This window comes from Apteryx mantelli, chromosome 5, assembly GCF_036417845.1.
Source record: "Apteryx mantelli isolate bAptMan1 chromosome 5, bAptMan1.hap1, whole genome shotgun sequence".
Classification (NCBI taxonomy): Eukaryota; Metazoa; Chordata; class Aves; order Apterygiformes; family Apterygidae; genus Apteryx; species Apteryx mantelli.
Window position 1 is genome coordinate 35788745 of NC_089982.1, and position 23810 is coordinate 35812554.

At 38.7% G+C, this 23810-nt stretch overlaps 2 protein-coding genes across 6 annotated transcripts in view; one reads left to right on the forward strand and one right to left on the reverse strand.

Moving 5' to 3' along the window:
- The first annotated feature begins 876 nt into the window (after positions 1–876).
- On the forward strand, positions 877–10865 carry TMEM184C (transmembrane protein 184C). Its single transcript, XM_013951560.2, has 10 exons — positions 877–1002; positions 2729–2859; positions 2957–2993; positions 4816–5021; positions 5821–5895; positions 6815–6908; positions 8566–8678; positions 9337–9436; positions 9963–10134; positions 10573–10865. Exons 1-10 carry the CDS (start codon positions 886–888, stop codon positions 10863–10865), a joined length of 1338 nt encoding a protein of 445 aa, XP_013807014.2. The 5' UTR covers positions 877–885.
- Positions 2987–23810, reverse strand: part of PRMT9 (protein arginine methyltransferase 9) — a 31993-nt gene continuing 11169 nt past the window's right edge. For 2 of the 5 annotated variants that reach the window (XM_067297794.1, XM_067297795.1), the window contains exons 9-15: positions 23160–23352; positions 19150–19333; positions 17140–17851; positions 15451–15604; positions 14870–14992; positions 14457–14660; positions 2987–4122 (exon numbers count right to left, since the gene is read on the reverse strand). In XM_067297794.1, the coding sequence (XP_067153895.1) occupies positions 3862–4122; positions 14457–14660; positions 14870–14992; positions 15451–15604; positions 17140–17851; positions 19150–19333; positions 23160–23352 (1831 nt within the window). In that variant the 3' untranslated portion in view covers positions 2987–3861. Of the gene's footprint in view, positions 4123–10899; positions 12532–13133; positions 13312–14456; positions 14661–14869; positions 14993–15450; positions 15605–17139; positions 17852–19149; positions 19334–23159; positions 23353–23810 lie in introns of those variants that run through there. The other 3 variants (XM_067297796.1, XM_067297799.1, XM_067297798.1) reach the window with 3 other exon arrangements.

Here is a 23810-nt window from a genome sequence, read left to right on the forward strand (position 1 = left end):
CTCTCCCTAGCATCCACATAGTTTGGCACAACCCAGTATTTCCCTGCTTTTCAGCTGTGACTTATATCCACTACCTGCACAGGCAGCAAGCATGCAATGGTACATCAGGAAAGGCCACTGCTTTCTTCCCTGAGTGATGCTTTACTCATTACTTTTGCTGGCAAAGACAAAAAGAAAGGGGCTCTCCAGCTTCAGCAAGGCCCGGCCCGGGAAAAGCCAATGCTAGACCTCCAAGCTACCGAACTAAAGCGCACCTGCCCCGCAAAGGGCAGCTCAGCGCGCGAGAAGCCGTTAGCCCAACCGAAATAACAGCCCCCACAACCAGCCACGCGCCAACGACCGCTCTGCGCGTGCGCTTAGGCGGCGAAGCAAGGTGTGGGCGAGACCACTGCGCTACGCCATCGGGGGAGAAAGGAGAGAGCAGGCGGAAGAGACCATCCTTCGGGGGGGGCGCAACCACTCCGTTACCAGCCATTGTTCCAGCGCGGCCCCCACGGGCTCGCTTTCACCGCCTCCGGTGGGCGGGGAAGCTCCGAAAGGCAGGGCGAGAAGCCAATCGGCGCCGGCGGCCGGCGCGGTTGCGGTGGCTCGGGCTGGGGAGCCGGAAGCGCCGCGAGACGGAAGTGGGGGGGGGGGTGCGCGCGCGTGAGGAGCCAGGGCGCGAGGGGCGGGCCGGGCTGTTCCGCGCCGCGCTGCGCCGCGGCGGCCCGGGGAGAGCGGGCGGCCGAGCCGAGCGGGCGGCGGCGACGGCGGCGGCAGATGGGAGGCGGCGGGGCGGGTGGGCGGCGGCGGCGGCGGTGATGCGCGGCCCGCTGGGGCTGCCGGGCCCCGCGCCGAGCCGCTGAGCCTCCTGCGGGAGGGCGGGCGGGCGCGGCCGCCGGGAAGATGCCGTGCACCTGCGGGAACTGGCGGCGGTGGATCCGGCCGCTCGTGGTGCTGCTCTACATCGTGGGGCTGCTGGTGGTGGTGCCGCTCTGCGTGTGGGAGCTGCAGAAGCTGGAGGTGAAGGGGAGCAGCGGGGAAGCGGGGCGGGAGCGCGGTCCCCTCCTCCCCCCCCCCCCCCGGCGGCGGTTTGAGGAGCGGTTACAGCAGCCCAACGGCCGGCTGTGCCGGGCTGGCTGTGGAAACGGCCGCGCGTTTGTCCAGGGAGCGCTCGGGGGGGCCGGTGCCACTTTGTTTCTGCAAGTTGTCGAGCTGAAGCTTCCCCCCCTTCCTTCCCCCCCCCCCCCCGGAGTTATTTCGCAGGACTCGCAGGCAAAAGCTGCGAGGCGTTTGTGCGTGTTTAGCATAGCTGCAGTGTGCTTGGAGCTTTGCGAGTTTGAAATCCAAACAAGGCAGGTGGCTGGGGAAGAGAAACTGAAAAACAGTCTTATGATGCTAGTATTTATATTTAAGACGCTACTTAAGCACAAGCGAAGCAAAATAGAACACAGCAGGATTGCTTTCTCCATCTGCTTCAGTAATTCTAAGTTTTTAAACAGTGTGTTGAAAGCAATTCAAGAAGTGATGCAAGTTTGCTCTAAAAGAGCATGCCTGGAGCTCTGTCACTGCTACGTGCTACTTAAGTTTCAAAACTTAAGTTTTGACACTTGGTAGTAATATTAGCGTTATTATTCATAACTTAATGTTTCAGGTAATTCTGTGTGGTCAGGCAGAATTGAGATAGTAGAGAAGCTTCTGTTCATGCTGATGGTACTGTGGTATGACATGGCATTGGCATATGAATTATGCAGACATGTGGCAGCATTACTTATCTAATGGAAAGTAAAAATTTAACCTTGAAATATACATTATCCTATTTAATATAGGCTCATTCCACCAGATAAAACTTTTCCCCAGCATAATTTTATGCACTGAACAATAAAATCTGTCTTCAGTATATTTTAGATTTCCTATTTTGTAACCGGTGTGCCCTGTTCTGATACCTTCATATGTTCAGCATAATGGATGTTAGCCATGTTATATCAAAGTGTTATTTGACGTTTCAAAATAATTAAATCTGATACTGGCAGGGAAATTACTCAGAAACTTTGAGATCTTTGAACTGGAAATTAATAGAAGATATGAGATGTGTGTGTACAGTAGGAGATCAGAGAAACATCTCTCAATGTAAAAAAAAAAAATCTGTTTTAAAAACAGTCTTCCATGTTTCTTGCTTTCTGGTACTTGGGGATTGCTAATACAGATCCTTTAAAAACATTTGGATTTAAAATCATTTGTTTTAATAGACATACACACGCATACATATATGTATGTAAATGTTATATATGTATGCAAATGTACGTTTCAGATTGCTAATTGAAACTAGTTGGAACTTGATTTTAAAGCTAAAGATACTTTAAATCCAGAAGCTGTCAGAACTTTATAATGAAGCACTAAACCAAGAAAAGTTCCAGACCTAAAGCAAAGAAATCCTGTAAATAGTGAGCATTGATATGATTTTCTAGAACATTTTGTTTGTTGGTGGTGTCTTTGTTTTTGCAAGACTTCTCGTATTTTGCTTTTAAGTGATGTACTCTAAGCCAGATCAAGAGATGACAAAAGTTTATATATTCAAAAATAGGGGTTAGAAAAATTAAATGTAACTTTGGGGTATATATTTAATGCCTATCTTAAAATTTAATTCATGGTAAAAAACATTGAAAAATTATTTCCCTTGCTCTACTACTAACACTTTAAAGTATTAATACTAAAACTTTGATCTTGCACTCTTCTTTTTCCTTGTAAGGTTGGAATTCATACCAAGGCGTGGTTTATTGCTGGGATATTTCTACTGATGACTATACCAATATCTCTCTGGGGAATACTACAACACTTAGTTCATTATACTCAACCTGAATTACAAAAACCAATAATAAGGTAGCATTTCACATTTTACTTGTGCTGCAAATGTTAAATTTAATTCAGACTAAAAATACTTTCAATAATATTAAATGTTCTTTTGTTATCGTAACAGGATTCTATGGATGGTGCCGATTTACAGTTTAGACAGTGTAAGTGTTCTCTTAACTATTAACAGATCAATAAAATGATTCTTTGTTTGCTTTGGGGGGTGAGAGAAACTGGTGTCATGGTTTGTAGAAAGAATGTTGTCTGGAAGGTCGTAGTTCTAGAAACGTCAGTGTGCTCCTGCTTATGGAGTACATCAGAAATATAGTTTTAACAATATTATGTTCTCCTTGTGCAGCTCATGGGATCGCTTTTGTGACCCCATCTTAACTGTACCCTGTCTGTTCTTGAATAACCCTTATGACAGATGTGTAAAGGGCAACAGGTGTCTTGTTTTGGTCCTTCCAGCTTCAGTAACAGCTCAATAAGAAACCTGTTGACCAGACTAATCCAAATGTAATCTCAAAAAATTTGGTGCCTTATCTTTCTTTCTTGAGTTAGGCAGAGTGCTAGTGGGTTTTTTTGTTTGTTTGGGTTTTTTTTGTTTGTTTGTTTTGCTCAAGGGGACAAAGGATAAGATCCCACAAAAAGTCCACTTATGAACCTCTTTATATGTCAGCCTCTATTAGTAGTACTAGATCTCGTTTGTGTGAATGTCACCTGTTGCTACATGCAGAGATGATTTTAGCTAGAGTTAAGCAACATACTAAATCTGTATGTATGTCACCTGTATGTATGTTCTCCCTTTTTGAAAGACTGGGATTTAGAGTAACTGGGAGTGAAGGAAAGCGGGGAAGAAAGCAACATTATCCGTTTCTTGTGGGAAATATGAACTACCTCAGGTTGATATTGCAATTTCAAGCACAGAATTTTCCTTTGGAAGAAAAATTCCTGATAATTAAGTGAGCTGCAGTCTGGCATTCAAGAGCATTTCTGACATGATAAGAAAATCTTTTCCTAGACTCTTGAATTTTATGGCCTTTGTTTCACATGTTGCATCTTTCTAGAGCACATATTCTGAGCTGAACATACAGTTCTCTTAGAATTCAAATGGTATATTCTCAGTTTATTAGATTCAGCATCACATCTTCCACAAAGGTGTTGCAGCAGGTGTCGTCTTAGCTGAGATGAGGATGTGATGCATTTTCCTGTAGATCTGATGAGTAGATTGGAGAGGGCACCACATTCACTGTACTGCAGTTGAGGGAAACATAGTAAACTCGGAGTCCCTGCCTTTATTAAAAACAAAAAAGAAAAGTAGCACAAGTTGCATGGGACAGTGCAACAGCAGCGTGATACTTGGAAATAAAACTCAAACTGAAAGCTCTGACAGCTGATCCATAATCACAGTTTTGCAAAACACACAAAAAAACCAGTTTTCTGTCTGAAATTCTAGCGTAGGGTGATGATGACTGATTTCCACTTTAAGGCTAATCTGCTGCTGTCTTCTACAGCTTGCAAACATGCCAGAATAAACACTTACATGTTAGATATGAAAAGAAATTGACTTTGTACTGAAGGACTAAAAACCTAGTTCACAAATCCATATTGACATTGAATATGTCAGTTTGAGCAGACAGTTTTATTTTGTGTCATCCTAATTGGACTAGGTCATGTGTAGGCAACCATCTCCTTAGTAACTTTTAAATTAAGGGCTGAATTGTATGGTTACAAGGACAGAGCACTTGTGCTGTGCTTTAAGCATGCTTTCATTTGAGGGAGGCAGAGATGCAATCTGAAGTGCTACTTGTATTTTTACAAAATGTTATTTGCTAGCTGTAGCATCACACACTTACTAAACAAATTCTTCAAGTCCTGTACCTCCTGTCTAATGAAGTATTACTTGCTAAACTAGCCAGCCAGTATTGTCACTGGAATCAGTTTTACCTTACTTGCGTGTAACTTTGTTTATCTGTCTTTTTACAGTGGATAGCTTTGAAATATCCCAACATTGCAATATATGTGGATACCTGTCGAGAATGCTATGAAGCTTATGTCATCTATAATTTTATGGTTTTTCTTTCAAATTATCTAACCAACCGGTATCCAAACCTGGTATTAATAATAGAAGCCAAAGATCAGCAGAGACATCTGCCTCCCCTGTGTTGTTGTCCATCATGGGCTATGGGAGAGTGAGTATATGATGACATCTTTAAAATTTTAAGCTGTGTAATCGGATATAAAAGTTTTTTTCGTATTTAGTAGCATAACTGTTGTTGCTTGGCAGAGTCAGTTTATGGTTTGCATGCATCTTGTTATCATCAATGAACCCCTACTGAAAGTAGGTGTGAATGTTTTCACCTTGCTGTGTAACGTCCTAGAAATCACACTTAAGTTAATCTGAATTGACTTAGGTGGTGCTGAAGGACACTTGCTTATTTTTGAAAAATACTGGAAAAAGATTTCATTGAATTTGCTTCCTTTGCTATCCCAGAATGTTTGCTAAAAAATGTAGATTCACTGATACCATATAGCCCGTTGCTTTTACTTCCACAGCTGAAGGAAGAAAGGCCATATACCCATGAACTGTTTGTATTTCTGCATGCTTAATCTGATGAGCAGCATAACATGTTTTCTTTCTCTCTTAGGGGATTTTAGTTTTAAAATGTAAAGACAAACTCTGAATGTAAGTCATTTTTAAACCTCTTCAAAAACAGTGAAAATTGCATTTTTGTTATTTAACACAGGCAGAATTCTTCCACGGCTGAAAGAAATGAATCACTGAATATTTTCATTTATATATCCATATAGTCTAGGTCTATGCCATTGCATGCACACATGTTAATATACTGTGGTGTATGAAGTCCTAGTAGATTAAATTGAAATTACTTTGAAATAAAAATCTAATTTAGTTTAACTACTGAGGACAGGAAACTTCCATAAGTGAATTTTCTTTAAATTCTCATATAATGAATTTTGTTTCTCTTGCAGAGTTCTGTTATTTAGATGTAAACTGGGTGTTTTGCAGTACACTGTTGTCAGACCATTTACTACCATTATTGCTTTGTAAGTATGCTCATAAATAATTAATATTAGTCTTCAGGATATAATTTTGAGTTACACTGGAAAGAATTTTCATGTCCTTTGTATTGAATCGATGCAGTTTAAAAGAACACTTGTTTTGTTGTGTTGTATTCTAAACGGGTCTGAGCAATTTGCATCGGCCTGTGATTTCTTTATGGTTTCTCTATAGCAAATGACTATTCACAGAATTGGAATAATAAATATTTAATGCTTGCTGCTGAAAGAAGTGGGGGAGGAAGTAAAGTAGTGTTTATGTAGGAAAGATATTTTTATAGCACTGATCTCTTCATTTTAGAGTCATCTTTTTCTTCTCGTCTCTTTTCCCTTTGGTTTTAGCAGCTGGGAATTTTTAAAGTCAGATTTTACATAAGCTATTTAGATTTATTAAGCTTTTCATGTGGTAGGCTTGACTGTGTGCCTTCATAGACACCCATCTAATCTACCATTGCTGTAAAGGAATAGCAGGCAATTATGTGTGTTGATGCTGAAAGCTTAAGTTTATAAACTTTGTATTGATAGTTATTAACTGTTAATTCTATGGGACTGTGAAAATCTGCCATTCTCGAGAAATATCGATAACAGATTAAGCCAAAAAAATTTATGTTTAATTGCTGAATGCATTCAACATAGGATATGTTAGCCCTGTATCTTTGCTCTCATTTTCTGTGCTAGAAATCAAAATAAGTTACCTATATACGTCATGATATTCAAACACTATTTCCTCTGTGAAAAATACAATCTAAACTTGCTATTCCATATACTGTTGAAGACCAGTTCCTGTGCAGATTCCCAGTGCTGATATCTGAGTACCAAAATAGATTTTGGATTCTAACAGTTGATCGATGTTGATCTAACAGTTGATCATGTACTACATAGTGATTAATTCTAAAAATTCTTTCAGAATTTGTGAGCTAGTGGGAGTATATGACGAAGGAAACTTCAGCTTCAACAATGCTTGGACTTACTTGGTTATACTTAACAACATGTCACAGCTAGTGAGTATCAAGCGCATCTTTGCTCTTTTAAATAATTGTATTAGTATTACGTGAATGTTTTCTTGCATGAACTATTGATAGTAATTGTGTTAATATCGGGTAATTCTTATGAGTAGTAGACTTCCCACTGTAAGTGGAAGTTTGTATCTGTTAAATACTATATGCACAGAATGTTAGGAAAACAGGTAATATTCTAAAAATTGTGTTGTTTTTACTATTAAGCTCCAAAAAAGTGTCCCATCTCTCTACCCTGAACTATCTGATGGGGGAATGGCGCAGGCATGAGAGAGCTGCAGGCTTGCCCCTCTGTAAAACAGGTGACTTTACTTGCCCTGTTAGCCTCCTCCCAATCAGGTCTACTGATCAGCAGGGGTTATGTTAAAAATACTGTGTTACAAAGCTAGTGGTAGCTTGACAGCACTCGGACTCTTGACAGCAAGAGTCTGAGAAATGGAAGCAGTACATGAAGCACTGAGATTCTAGCCTGTCTTGCACTTGGTCTTTGAAGGGAAAGGACTGCATAATTACAAGCTTTTATTTGTTTGTTTAGCTTATACTTGTATTTTTAGGACAAAAGCTTAGCTCAGGATTATCTGACAGTTTAGCTTTTAAATTGAAATTAACCATAACAGACTTCAAGTGTTATGTTTTAGAGCAGGGATGTTGTTCTAGCGTGGAAGTCTCTGACTGCACAAGGCAAAAGGGGGTTGGCTCAGCAGCCAGGTGACAGGGAAAATGTAAGATGTCAGCCCTAGACCTGAAAATATCAATTTGGAGACCAGGGATTGCATTTGATGGCTTGCTGGGAAAGCAGAGGAATGATTTCTCTGCTTCATCCAGAGCATGTTACATGTGAGCCATTGCAAGAGGAGAGAGCAGCAACTCTGGCTCCTTACTTTTTAGCATTTTAGTTCTCTTGACAACAGCAGCAGGTGTGAAACCAGCATGAAGTCCCATCTGAGAAGGGTGTTCTCCTGCTACTGCCACCACTGTGTTCGATGGGTCACTGTTATGGAAAGAGCTGTGATTGCTTCCTGCTGTGACAGCAGTTCCAGCAGCAGTGTATGCTCCAGTGTGTCCCAGTGGTTGGCATGATTGCTTGAAGAAATTTAGTTGTCATAGGCAAGGAATGTGTGAAAAGGGGAGATCAGTTATTAGTTCAATTGCTTGCAGTTGTCTGTAATAGGTAAACTTGTTCAGATTTGCAGTGAAGATTGCATCCATTGCACATTCATTTTTCATAAAGAGAAATATTCATTTCCCATAAAGAGAAAACCTTTTGGACATTCTCAACAGAAGCCTGAATGGGCATGTGCTTTGTGTGCCTTTTCCCCTAGAGATTCACTTGGTGATGAAAACATTTCACAGTAGCTTCCTATGCTTTGTTTTACTGTTTGGATAGATCACCTCAGTTTCTGTCTGACAATATGATACATTTCAGAAATACAAGCTCAGGCAAAAATAAAAAAGTCTGCCTTCAAACAGAAAGGCATAGATTCCTTAAATCCAAAGCATCTTTTCTAAAATAGGCAGCTTTTTAAGTTTGCATCATACAGTGATACATTTTTCATAATTGAAGAGATGCTATAAAACAACTCCCTCACAAAATAAACAAGGATTTGAAAGCTTTTCTTCATTTTTTTTTTTTCCTCATTAGTTTGCTATGTATTGTCTAGTGCTGTTTTATAAAGTACTCCGTGAAGAACTGAACCCTATCCAGCCTGTTGGCAAGTTCCTTTGTGTGAAGATGGTAGTTTTTGTTTCTTTCTGGTAAGCGAATTATTTGTTACTTTTTTGCTTCCAGGATTGATCATAAAAGAACTGAAAAAGCTGCATGTGTGACTGAGGTTAGATGCCTCAAAAAATCTACCATAATGTTAGTAAAGTGCTGTGAGGGGAAAAGGATAGTTCCAATATAAATTAATATTTTGGACATAGCAGTCTCATTCACTTGAGATTATTTTTTAGACTTGTGAGTGTATAGATAATTCTCAAGAACTTATTTCATTTTAGAATCTTCACTTGCAATTATTTTGTTTGCTTAGCAATTTGAAGACTTTTCAAAATAAGCTACTACCTGTATATTTTAAGCACTGCTCACACTCAGATGCTAGTGAGTAGGTGCATTTGACTATTTGAACATTACTGTGCGGGCTGCAGTAATATCCTGATAAGCAACTTGTTCTAATAACTGGGACAACAAATTTATGTTGACTTTTCTGTTGGTCTTTAGGACCATGGGTGAATGACTTCTCTTTCTAAGCCTAATTTGCTTTGTTTTCTTCCTCTTAAAATTTAAATATACGAACAGTAAGCCTCTTGGAACAGAGATTCTTGCTATTCATATATGGGCTGGGGCCTTATCTACCAGTCTTGTTTGGAGGCTTTTACACACCACTGTTAGAGTAATAATAAATAATCTTTACAGGCAAGCTGTTCTTATTGCATTGTTGGTGAAAATTGGTGTTATTTCTGAGAAGCACACCTGGGAATGGCAAAGCGTGGAAGCTGTGGCTACAGGCCTACAGGTAGGAGAAGACAGTTACTTTTTAAGAGGAATTGCTATATGCAAGATGCCACAGCAGATCTCAAGAACTCAAATATTGGCATACTTGGTTAATATAGGCTAGATTAGTACTGGGTTTGTTATAAATTGGGTTAAGCATCAGCCAGTCACCCCACATGTGCTTTATACTCAACACTTCATGTGTTGTCTAGGAGTTATGGGGGAGGAGAAGCTTGTCCTGGTTAAGTATTTCTTTTGGCTATCCTTGCAATTCTTCTTGAAATAATTCATCATAGAGTTGCTTCTTGTTGAAGCTTTACTTCCCATGAGTCAGTCTGCCAGGAAAGGACTGATTTGCATATGTAGGTAGTACACATGGCTGCCTGAGGTCTGCCAAGAATATCGGAGCTCTGGTGGATAAGTAGCTGATGCCATTTTCCCAAGACAATCAATCTCTATCGTCTTTAGATGGGAGAAGAAGCCTAGAAACAATTTTTCTCCAGTTGTGAATGATTAAATATTAATTAGCATCTCTCCCCTTGTTACAGGATTTTATCATCTGTGTTGAGATGTTCCTGGCTGCTATTGCTCATCACTACAGTTTTTCCTATAAACCTTATGTTCAAGAAGCTGAAGAAGGGTCATGCTTTGACTCCTTTCTTGCAATGTGGGATATTTCTGATATAAGGGCAGATATATCGGAACAAGTTCGAAATGTTGGTAAGTAACAAAGATTTGTATGGTCTGTTGACAGCATGTGTATTTCTTGCTTTGTTTTATACTTTTAGTCATCACTATAGTACCTTGATAATGTCCCATATCAAATTAATGGCAGCTGTGTCTGTAGAGGATTTTCATGACCTATCAAGTACTTTGCTTTTTCCAGTAATCCTGTTCAAGGGAGAGTCTAGTTCTTAATTTTACTTTTAAAAAGATGAATCTCAGGTAAACTTTGGATATTTTTGGTAGAAGGGAAGGACTTTTTTCTAATGAAAAGACATCTCTTTATTAATTGAAGCTAACAATTTCCATGTAAAACTTTTTGAAAACAAAGATTAGCTTTTTAATTCAGCATGTGTGTCTTATAATGTACGTCTGCAAAAATTCCAGTATATTGCTGCAAGTATTAAAAGGTATTCTCATTTGGCATAATTCTAGGAAGGACAGTTTTGGGCCAACCAAGGAAAATATTTTTTGCTGAGGATCATGAACAAAATGAGCATACAAGTTTACTGTCTTCATCTACTCAAGACCCAATTTCTGATGCTGCTTCAATGCCATCTTCACCCATGGGTCATTACCAGGGGTTTGGACACACTGTGACACCTCTCACAACACCCACAACAGTCCCTATAGTTGATGGTATTTATAACACTGCTGCTATTCAAGACACGGAGGAGTCACCTGAACTACAGCACAGCTTGTCAGAGAGAGCTTTGGATAAAAGTTAAGCTCACCTTTTCTTTGAATGTGTCAAGGAGTCTCTTACATACTTGTCACACATGTCCTTTTATATGTACTATTACTGATGAAAGTTGAGAATACCTGGAAAAAGCTACTGCACAGACAGGAAGAGGATATGGCTATAATTGACATAAATTCTGAATTTATAATGGATGCATCTATGGTACCCTGTGAAAACAAAACATGCACACCATAAATTTCTGCATAAATTTACAAATCAATTCCTTAGACTGCTAAACTTTTACACACATTGCACAAAAGGACAAGTATATTGAACTTAAACTGACTTCTACTAATACAAAAGATGTATTTGGAAAAATACTCTGCTCTTCTAATATGTGAAGTGTAAGTATTACTAGCAATGGGGAAAAATTAATTTCAAGAACATAATTAAAGGAAGTCAGTAGCAGAAACTGCTTGTATTAGCTTTGGTTGTCCTCTTTAATGGTAACTTCCATATCCCAGTGCTCAGTAGAGTATGGAAGAAATAGTAACTTCGGTACACATGCCATCTTCTTCCCTTTCCCACACAGCTAACTAAAACCCCTTTCAGGAAGATAATTATTACAGAGTATCAGTAAAGAATCTGGAAAAACAAAGCATTCCCTACAGGCCTAGCTATAAAATCCCATGCCCAGAACTTTAGGCTGGCATATCTGTTGTCCTTGTAGCTCATAATTTCTTGCTAGTCTTTTACATTCAGAATAGTCAGCCAGGAAGATAAGTTTTGGATGAATACCTTACACTTCTTTTTAAAGTGAGAATAATGGTTATGATCTTAAAGTATATTGGGGAAAAACTAAAGGATGTCAAAATGGAAATAGAAAACAAAACTGACTTCTTTCTTTGTTTTGGATTGCAATAAATTCTTTAACACTTAGGACTTTTTTTAAGCTGTTAAAGCAGGGTATCCTGACAATGCCTCTGTAGCAATTTGTATTCATAAATTTGTGTATGTATGTATTGTACTATGCTTCCAGTATAGCCTGAACTCAAATGTAATTTTTTTTTCTGCTCCCTCCTAGGGAGGAAGAGACATTTGCCCTGGTAGCATTAAGTAGCTAGTCTAATACTGGAGTTACTAGCATTAGATTTCAGACCAATAAAAAGTACACTTGTATCAAAATGTTACTATTTTGCAAAACTGACAAAATAAATAAGAGGGGTATTGGTTTTTTTATCCCATTAACAGACTTTAATTAGTATTGCATGTTTGCAATCTGAAAAAAAATAGTGTACTGATGCTTTAAGTGAAATCTGCAATTTCTTTTTCAGCATTGTTGCCATTTACAGAGTAAATGTTTAATTTCTGGTTGTTATGGTGAACTCATCTTAAGTGCTTTTTGCAGTACTAGTGTGATGTAAATATTGCGCCTTACTCACTAGGCTGCATATTTTATAGTTGACTATGTACTTGCTGTATCTGGAGTTAGTGGGAAAGTGCAGATCATACTTTTCAATTTGCTGAGTCATTGCCTTTGTAAATAAATAAGCAAATAAAGATTTTATTTAAACGGTTCACCTACCTTTTATTTGATTTACTGTTACAGTCACTTAAGATGTGAATGACAGACATGAGGAAAATGTCTTTGTTGTAGAGAAAGGGAATCATAACTAGTACAAATGCTTGTTCATTCTTCTGGTATTTCAAGGCTTGTAGTGGAAAGGAAGAGCTGGCTTGAGCTTATGAAGAAATAGAATTTACTAATTTATGCTTAAGTATCTTTTTATGTATTATCAAAAGCCATGTTCAAAAAGGAATAAACTTGTAAAAGCTCCCAGTGCCTAGGAACCTCACTGGCCCCTGTAGCCACTGTTGAAAATAGGACTAGCCTCTGCATCAATACAGCTGGAAAGGCAGTGATAAGAGTCACATCTGAAGGATGAGAGCCACTGTAAGCTAAGCAACTATTGCACAAGATCCACATTGAAGAATGATTTTTTTTTTTTTAGTTTTGTAAAATTTGTAAATATTTACAAGTATGGGGAGGAAGCCCTGATATGAAAAGGGCTAGTTAAATGTCTTGATCACTTCCTTTGCACCATATGAATCTCTTAATTCTGGAAAACTACTACACTGTTTTACTTGGAGCATTTCTTTCTGTGTAGCTTTTGAATCAACACTTGTAACTAGTTTCAGTTTTCAAGTCATTCTTCTTGTTTCTTAACTATTTGTTTCCCTCCAACAAAACTGTTTTATGCCTAATCTTTTCCAAACTTTTCATTTGAAGTCTTAGCATATAGGTTGTTCTCACCTTATCTTGAACACTGCTATTCTATGTATTCCAACTCTTGGATAGAGAATTACTTTATCTTCAAAAATTTGACGTAGTCATTACCCCCATTTTCAAATAATTGGGTGGAGGACAACACACCATCAGCTGCAGGTTTTATGGCAGGCTGGGACAGTCACCTCTTGCTTGCAATGAGATTCTAGGAAAAAATACTCATGGATATCTTTTCACAGATTCTTGATAGGGAAGATCACAAAAGTCTCTTCTACATGGGGATTAAAGCAATGACACTGTAAAGAAGCTTAGATGCACAAATATCTGCAGCTGTTTTGCAAGCAGTTTTTTCCCCCTATACATGTACAGGTAAAAGCAACTATGTAAAGCACAAAAGTTAGCAGCTTTTTAGTCTTTTATTTGGAGAGAAATTTAACAGAAGGAACCTATTAATTACCTGCATTATACTGAAGTGTAATACTGCAGAAAAGGAGCAGAAGTACTGTGATGTGAATGATGGAATATTTCATGCCAGCTTTCATATAGCCTAAAAAAAGTCCTCAGTCCCAGTACATTACTGGACAGACTGCGATTCTCTAAGGGACCTGAAGGTCCCCAGCTTGACCTTCACTGTACAACTTAACTTATTCTACAGCATTCCTTTATGACTTGCTACAATTGTACACATACAACACTTGTGATACTGCAACTAGAATGGTAGCACACTACCTACAAGGTAAAGATCTCAATACATTTGTAAGTAAAGTGCCTACATCACTGAGAAGTGGAACTAAGGCTTGAAAAAACAAGGTCTCTTCCTTAAACAGCCACAGCTGTTACAACAGCACACTTTTTTCCTGCTATGGTCATCCAGATGCATTTTCTCATACTACTGATGATGGGGCACTGATAGAGTTCTATCAGTGACTGCAGAAGTGGGATAGAGAATTTATGCAATGTTCAGAGCTACAATAGCTGAACATCCTAAATAACATGGATTTATAAATCAGGAGCTTTCCTGTAATAGAAGATAGCTGTACAGCAAGTCTCTTTCATAGTTATTAGAAGTCAGAAAACCCTAAACAATAACAGCTAGCAATCAAATTTCTTGCTACAGTGAAAACAGTATCTCCCCTCTATCTGGCTGGTAAAATAGCCTTGTAGTGCGAGTTTTAGTTAATAAATACTTAAAAATTTACAAACTATATTACAGCAATAAAATAGCCTCTTGGATCAGTAGATAAAATGTAGACTTTAATATAAATTAATATCAGTCACGTTGAACAATCTGTGTATGCATAGATAATTAACCCAACATCCATTTCCAGGTGACATTCTTCACTGTCTTACCGTAATGCTAATATTGCTTTTATGATGCTGGACATCAAGCACAAGTTCATCTCCAAGCTGAACTTGGATAGGCTTATCTAGAACAACAGCAGCTTGTTTCCAGTGTGAGAACTCATCTGATGTATTCAAACCATGGTCGTCATCTAGATGTATGTGATACCAGAAGGGAATTGCAGTGACTTGGCCAGACTTACAAATTTGCACCTAAAAATATTTAAAATATTAGTTTAGCCATTTACACCTCTTCAAAGAAGTCTGAAGATACAGCAGTTCAAACCACTTCAACCCATTTCAGAGAGGCCTGCAAGTAAGTAGATTCTGTACTGAAATTTGCAGCCAAGATGAGCAATTAATGAAGAGCTCTGCAGAAAGGCAGCAAAGTATTCTTCTGAATTTATGCATATTCAACTCACCTTCACTTCTCTGCTGGAGCTGTTCAAGAGAGGATTCATGAGATCTAGCCTTAAAAGTTCTGCTGGCTTGCTCAAGGGTACACAAGGCAACGTAGAGAGATCCAAATACACACGAACAGGTACCTAAGAGTGTATACCAGAATTTCAGGCTTATCAGTAGCTATAAAACAGTGAAAAGTTTAAGACTTAATCATAATGCAATAGTTTCTAGGAATTACTGTAATGCCCGTAAGGAAGAGAGCCAAAATATACCCTTCTAACCCCTTTTGAAATGTGACAGCTGGGACACAAGCTGATTAAGGGAACAGTAACAGCACAGTCACTTTTCTGTATAGTATCATTTTATCTTTCATTACTCTCTGCCAAAATTTCTCCCACACCAGTTTAATATAGATGTTCTTACTTATTTTAGTTTATCTCAAGGTCCTTGCCTGACTTGTCACATAACTTTCTCTTGTTAAATTACTTAAACAAAATGAAAGTTTCACCTCATTAGTTTTCTTGCATTTTATATTGAAACTAAGCAGTTAGAGAGCTGCAGGTTTTGGAACTGTGTTTGAAAACATCCACCAACTTCATACCTTGAACTGGTTGATAAAAGGGGCTATATTAAACCCAAGAGTTGGTTCTGTTCCTTGAACAGCACTCTCCAGTAACAGAGACTGTGATTGTACAAGCATCCCATACATCAATACATACTGTGGGAATATCTTTCCTCCACTGTGAAGTAAACATCTGTAAAAAGAGAGATTTCACCACTAAAGCATATCATTCAACAGTAAAGAAAGAATATTAACTACATTTATGAAAGGCACATGAGTTCCTCCTCTGAAGGCAAGTGCTCATAAGCATTTCTGAGTTTGATCCTATCAGACTAGACAGCTGTATCATACAAAACAAACAAACAAGAAAACCCACCACACAACAAAAAGCTCGTCATGCAAATACTAAATCAAAGTATGGAACTAAGTAATCTTAGTGTATTAGAAACCATGACATTTCCAGATGAAAGTAATGGGATTTATTCATCACACCAACATCTAATACTGAAGGATTGGCAGAAATGTCTAATTAAACTGGAAGTGAAGTATTAGATACTGTTGGGGCACTGGTTCTGAAGGGGGGGGTGGGGGGGAGGGCAGCAAGCCCACAGGGAAACAAAACTAGGTGGGAAGTTAAAGTCACCCAAAGGTGTCCTTCTTTGTTTTAAGTATTTAACAAAAGTTATCAGCAATACAGGAAACTATTTTTGCTGGAGGAAGGGGGGGAAAAAAAAAAATCAGCTCTGAGCCTTCTTCATACTGCCACAGAACACCACCCTGCTGAGAGCAGCACCAAGATAAATAGATGCTTTCATTCAGGATAATGTTCAGCAAACTTCTTCAGAATCAGTACAGACTCTTCTAGGTTCTTTTCCTTTAGCAGGCCTCTTTCCAAAGGCATTGGGTAACCAAGTAGCGTTCTATGCATGACTACTTTCTTGATTATATTTTCATGCCAACAGATTTGAGTTTGCATATGACAAAAATCAGAGTAATTTCCCATTTGTTCCTACAGCAAATATCTAAGTCATCCAAAGAATTATCTTAGAAAAAGTCACCTACTTAAATCCTCTGGAACATTGATCCTGCCATCACTTAGAAAAGATGAACACAGAAGATTCCCAAGCCCCACAAAAGCATATAATCCTGTTTCCCATCTTCCTTTTTTTTTTTTGGTATGCATTTCCATTATTTTATTTCTCCCTTATTCTGCATTCCTCCCACCTCTCTCACCTCAGATAACAGCTAGCTTTCTTGGTTTCTCCCCAGCTGTTCTATCTTCTATCACCATGTGTGTGTCTTAACAGTAACAGGTTCTTCCAGTAACAGCTTGACATGTACATGAATCTAGACTTCTCTAACTTAAGTCTTACATTAAAAGCTACCTCAGCTATTACCATGCTGCTTGCTATCCTGGAAGCTTCTGACAGGTCAAGAAATAAAATCTACCCATACATGTTCTTGCATACTAAAAATCTATGAAAGTGAAATCTTGATACTTCTTTAAAATACATATATACAATGGTCAGACACCAAGGAGATTCTGGGAAAATCAATCCCAAAGCATGAGTTCAATCCATTTGAAAACAAACTTCTGCTCTACAGAAACAACATTATGGTAATTTTGTATTTAGAAGGAACATTTTAAAAAGTTTTCACACCATTATGGATTCCTAGGAATACCTGTGTCCATTGTTGCTTGAATGCTTACAAATTGTTATACAGTACCTGGATATTGCAGCCTTTTCCATCACCTCCTGCTGGATTAAACCAGATGTCTCTATAACATCCAAGATAATAATACTCCACAGCTTGTCTGATTTTGGTCTCTGTAACACCACATTTTCATCTTCTAAGTGGCTGAGCCAAAATTCTAATGTTTCTTTAGGGAAATGGTTAGCTTCTGAAATTATGTTAAGGGCTGTTTGATGCTGTTCTTTCTCAACAGAACTGTAAGCTTTAACTGATCCAAGTTTGCCAGCTATAATTGGCAGGATAGAGAAGCCCTCAGATACATCTAATACATACAAAGGATCAGGAGCCGCATCTAGAGAGCTCTTGTTTTGACTCTCTTGAAGGTTCAACCCACTGCCACATCCATCAACATCCATGGTCTGCAAGTCTTTACTTGGATTTAATGAAGACAGCACTTTGCCAATGGCAGCTTTAAAGCACTCGTGGTAGGGTATATTGTTCAGCAGGGCTGTTTCTGTGGATTCTAACACACACACTCGACCTTTGCCATCCTGTTTGCTAGTTGTTTGAAGACTAGCCAGAGCATTACATAATTCAGCCTCATTGCCCAAATTCAGTGTGTCATCTCTGTTACTGAAGTCCATCCCACACTCTGAAGTCCAAAAAGAAATCTTCTGGATCTTCAAGTAGCAGTCTTGGCAGCAAACTTCCATTGTCACAGTATCTCCAGTCTTCATAGAATAATCTTGGCAAACGGCACAAAAAAGTCATGCCAATTAGTTTATGGCAAGCATTATCATTGAATGTGCTCTAAAAGAAAAGCATAATCTCATCTCTTCATTAGCTGTTATCAGTGTGTATGAAACAATTGCTCTAGTCACATTTCTCAGTCTTTAACAGTGATGCAGCGCACAGAGAAAGGGGCTCAAGCATGCAACAGTCTGTAGGATGGAACCAGCAGCCTTCCAGAGAGGAAGTTCCTCCGGATTTCAGTGTGCAGTTCTGTAGCCCACAGCTGTATTTGGCTACTGTGCCTTAAACTGTCCCACATTAGGCAAATCCATTTAATTATTATTTATCATAGAAAGATTTATTTTGAAATTACTTCAAGTGTTCTGTCAACAGCAGTGCTGAATAAAAACATACTGATGAAGAAATTGTTTTGGCTTTAAAATGCTAAATATTAAATATTTAACATTTTAATACTTCCTACAAAGATGAATTTTTAATTACATTAAAAACAATACCTACAGTTTAGAGAGGGTGAGAGTTTATTCAAAATAAATTATACTGGAATATTTATGGTGTACAGCTCAAGATGGCCTTCACATACTCCCTGTATGTTTTTAGAAAGTACAAGAAAACCTACTGATACAGACCAGAATTTTGTAACAAAAAGGCTACAGTTTGTCAAACATTTCTTTCAGTGGCAACACAGGCTAAAAGAGTCTCTTCCTTCCATTACATTTCCCCTCGAGCCAGTCTATGGCAGAGCTGCCCACATTGTCCTGTCAAAACAGACAAGGGGAAGATAGGCAAAGGGACAGTAGAGACTGCTGGAAGTGACACTGCCACTGTGGCAGAAAAAATATTAATCAAATCATGTCCAAAATGGGGGAGGAGGGGAGGAGAGGCATTTATTTTTTAGTGTTATCTGCTATTGCCACAAAAATTACTACCTCCCCCACTTCCCTTTTCACATGTCATATCCTGACTAAGGAGAGCCACTCAGTGGACCCATTCTTTGGAGTTGCTCTAAAAAGCATTTAATTCAGTATAGAAAAAAAATAGAGAGATGTGTTAGTTCTCCCAGATCCTAAGCATGTCCCTTATCGGCTTCATAGCAGAGTCCCATTTACAAGACCTGCTGCAGAGGCTGTGCACTGGAGTCCAGAAACTTGACCAGAAACCACTGCACAGCTACCTACTGTTTAACTTCTCCTAAACCTAAGCTGCTTCCTAACCTCTGTGATAAACAGACTAGCTCAAGAACAAAATGAAACCAAGTTAATATACTGCAACAGGAAAATCTACAGGACATACCAGGGAGATCCTGTACAGGATAGACTGCCTGTTCCCAGCAAGATTCCTCACTGGGACTTGTAGACAGAGCATGCTCATCATCAAGCTGTAGTACAAACCAGACCACGATAGCATCTAGGATTCCTCCCTGGGTGACTGGTAGGCTCAGCTTCCAAGGCTTTCTAGCTGCAAGGCTTTTCAGCTCCTGACGAGAGTGGAAGAAGAGAAAGCGTGAGAGAGCTTCTTTCTCTAAATAAAAAAGTTTTATTATAGTAACTACTAAAATCTCAAATTTCCCCACTAGCCCATGAGGACACCCAAAAGAAACCTGAAGCTCACAAGCCACTACAATACCAATTACCAGCATTAGTATTCACCAGCATTGGGACCGTCTTCCTATGTTCAAGTACAGTTACGCACACATAACCAACCTGTGCCTGTTAGGCATTAATGCAAATACATGTATGTCTAAGAATGTACATATTTAAAAACACTAAATGAAAGATTGCATGAAATGCCTTAAACAGGCAAGGCTTGTCCAACAGAAATGAAACAGATCCAGTCTTTTGGGCTGGATTTAAGTTAGCACTTAAGCGTAGGCTTAATTTAAAGGCTGCATTTAAATTTAATCAATCCTAGAAATACTTAAGGAGATACTTAATCATGTATGTAAGCACTGAATTCCCTCAGAGGACTGAGGAAGCATTACAAAAAATACTAAGACAAACATATTTGGTGCTATTTTCTCTGCTACCTAGGCTATCAGTTTTGTGCAAAAGCTCATGCATGTACAACTTAACTACTGCAAAGAGCTAACTAAGATCTTCCCTAAAGGAAACAGGTTATCAATTCTCCAACATGCCTAAATTAAGAAGAGAAATTAAGTCATCTTTTAAGTATATTTTCTTTTTCTCAGTAACCACCTTCTGATACCAACAACATTCACAAAGAAAAAAACCCAGCTCCAATGCCTTAGACAGGTCTGGCACATACCAACAAGAGCCAATCTTTGGTCCCTGGTGATCCCCCTAGGCACAACCACAGTGTTCAGGAACAGCAATGCCTACAAATTCAGTTTGTCAGTTTCCTGAATTGCATGTGTCAGCATTTGTCCTCTCCAAACTTCCATCTTAATAAACTAACAACTAAAGTAACCAGGCCAAGGCAGTGGGACAGGGGTAGGGAGTTCCATCCTAAGAGTGTGATTAGCTCTCCCATGCCACACTTCATTTCCCCTTCTTTATTCTTATTCTTGGTTTTCCTAGTTTATCTACTTCTCTCTTCTTCTCACAATTGACAAATAGCTGAACAATGCACACATCAAAATTGCAAGATGTTAGTGAGGTTCATAATGAAATCTCACTGCTCTTCAAAAAACTGCTTTGCTGCTAGTCATTTCTCCGTATGTCCTCAACTGGAGGAGAAAAGAGTAATAGTGTCAAACCTTTGCTGGAAGTAAGCCCCTTGAAGCAAGGCAGGCTAAAGTATGAGCATGTGCACCTGTTTCTGTCTCTGGGGAACTGACAGCTACCTAAAAACGTACTTCCTTCTAAAAATATTCTTTCTGATTATTCCTCAAAAGTAGTAAGCCCAAGATTCTTTCCCTCTAGTTCTAATAGCCATAGTGTGCCACAAGATATGGATGTAATACAACACTTAAAAAACAAAATTTCCAGTCAGTAGTTCATCTACTTTTACTCTCTACCGTGCTGTTTATGCTGTATTTATTCCTCACATTCCTAAACTTCCTCCTGTTATCTATGGCAATTACAGACTAGAACAGCTCCAATACATCAGGCATGGCATTTTATCAACACAGTTAATGACAGAAAAGAAAATAAAACAGTGACACAGGGATAAGTAGTAAAGAAGGAAAGAATACTATACTACGCGTAGTCTGCAAGTGAGAAAGACAAAGGTAACTTGCATTAAAAAAGGTGAATGGGACTACAAGTAGAAAGAAAAACTACAGAAACAATGCAGTTAACAAGTTTCCTATGTCTTGATCCAGAATTTTTCAGATATTCCACATACACAGTAACCTCTCATCAAAATTGGAAAGAGCTAGTATCTATAATTATTGGCAACAGCTCAGTTGCTTTAGGGCCTCAAAGTGAGAATCAGCTGTAATTACTGGCTGCCAAGGTAAACACTCACTTCCACTCCCAGCAACACTGATCTGCTGCCAGCAAACACACACAGGTAGTACCTCACCAGCTGCAAACATCTGCAGCCTGTAATTACAGCCACATCTCATTTCCCTGCCTTGGAGGAACTTAGCTTCTGCTAGAAATAAAAATACTCAGCATAACTTAGCTGTTCAATCTTTTTTTTTTAATTTAATTTTAATTGTTAGAATTACTTCTCTAATCTTTATCAATGCCTTTGAAGCCTCGTATAAATAAGTGTGAGAAATACCGTTAAACTGTATTTTAAGTCTTTCCTCTGTTCTGTCAGTTTAGGTCTGGATAACTAACACAGACAGAACAAGCGTAACATCCCTCTAATTGTTTGAAATGTAAGTTTACAGAATGGTCTTTAAAATTACCTTATTAGCTGTAAGTGATTTTATATCTTAATTTCAATCTTTAATAGATAAATCTGCTACTGTTAGTAAGCATATCAGGTTTTTTTTTCTTTATTCTGATATGAGAAAATGCATCATCTTTCTTAGTTGCACTGTTTGGACATCAAAAGTGGTCATGATGGAAAAGATACAGGGGTGAAAATAAGCTACCAGTCCTTAAAATAGCCACATTTGCCCAGTGACAAAGTAACAGCAAACCCGGAATAACTAATAGTTCCAAATAAGTTAATTGTGTTTCTTCCATTTACCTCTACTTATGATATCCTTCACACTTTAAAGCAGGAAGACGTCAATTAGTTTAACTGGTAATTTCAAAGGATAGGTTATGAAACACAGTTTAGAGGCTGTTCTTTATTCTTTAAAGTTATCTTTACATTTCTACCAGCAGACAGATGCTTAAGAGCAAGCACCTCACAGATGTGACAGTTTCTTATAGAAGCTAGAAACAGAAGCAACATTAGGTCACAGAGGGATTTTTCCCCAATAGTATACCGGGGAGCCTTGTCTTGTTTCATTCTTAACCTCACGATATCTGATAAGGCAACTAGGAAAAGCGATTGACTCAAAACACCACAATTCCCAGCCAATCAGTAGCAGAGAAAAAATTTATATAACAGAATCTATTTTAAGCTCTGATTCACCATTTCAATACTAACTCCTCACCATGAGTCAACGAGCAAGGAACGCGCACTGACCAGATGTATCATCTTTTCAGCATGCTCAGCCGAGAGGCCAAGGGCCTTGCCTCACAGCTCAGGCATATTTGGTATATGTGCACAATTTATTTGTGCAAAATTCACAAAATAATGCTACCATATTTTAGAATGACATATTATAAAAATACCATAGGATTTCACCACAGGAATTGAGAGGATGGAATCAAACTGATTGAACACGGAAAAGGTAACTTTTCTGTCTCCTATCTCTTTTATGCTTAATCAATCCTTGCTGCCATTTTGATGCCAGACATAAAATACATCCTTTCTGTTTTGTCTTCAAGAGTTCCTTGAAGATTCTCTGTGACTCTAGAGAAATTAACTATGTCAGCTCCACAACTGCATAAACAATTTAAAATGGGTCTGTTGCATTCTTGTTCCCGTTTCCTGCACCGAGGCTGGCACTTGTTTGATCCCATGGTAAGCTAGTTCAGGGCACTAAACTGTGTCAAAAAAAACCAAACCAAACCAAAACAAACAAAAAACCCCTCCAACAACAAAGCAGAAAGCCTCCAACTTTAAAAACCCAAAGACTGTCATCTTCTGATGAACCAGCTCACCATGGGATTAGACAAGTACCAGAATCAGCATAGGACTATAGGGCTTTAATGTAACACTGTCAACTGAAAACTTGTGAACAGTTGTGGAGCTGAGCCTCAAGAACAACTAAGATACAGGGCTCTGATTATTTCTAAACAGATTACTTTTAAAGGATGTAAAATCATTACCTGCAGATTGTTGAAATCCACTGTCATTACTTGAAAGGGTTCTGTCAGAGGCACATAACCTCCAGGAACTCGACTAAGCTTTTCGGTGGTATAAGGTTCAACAGTTTCCTCCGAACTAACAGAAGCATATGTTGGACTAAAGAACTGCACTGAATTTGCCAAGCGCACACCAGCAATTTCTTGCGTTCCCACTCTGTGAGGGATGAAAAAGGGGAGAAATGAAACTATTTAAATAACTTGGAAAAAAAAAACTTCGCAGGATGACTAAGTGTTTTTAGAAGTAGAGTGCAAGAGGAAAAAACTCAAAAATACTTAAAAAACCCCCATAGACTTGTTTAATACATTTGGAGGCACTCTAAAGCACAGAAACCGAACCTCCCTTAAGAATCTGAACTGAATGTTGTTACTAGAAAGTGAGAATAAGCCCTGTATGTCCTTTGTCAAAGAGATGTTTGCCCTCTCTTAAGTACTACTCCTTGAGTCTTAAAAGAAATATGGAAATAAAATATGCCCTGTGATAATAAGAGCAAAGACACCTTTTTCTTCTGCTGCTTTAGAAGGATAATTAGGGTGTTTGTTGCAGCTGAACATAACAGTCAGAACAAGGAAGAAATATATGCAACAGGAAAATTCATTTTTTGAGTCTCTTCC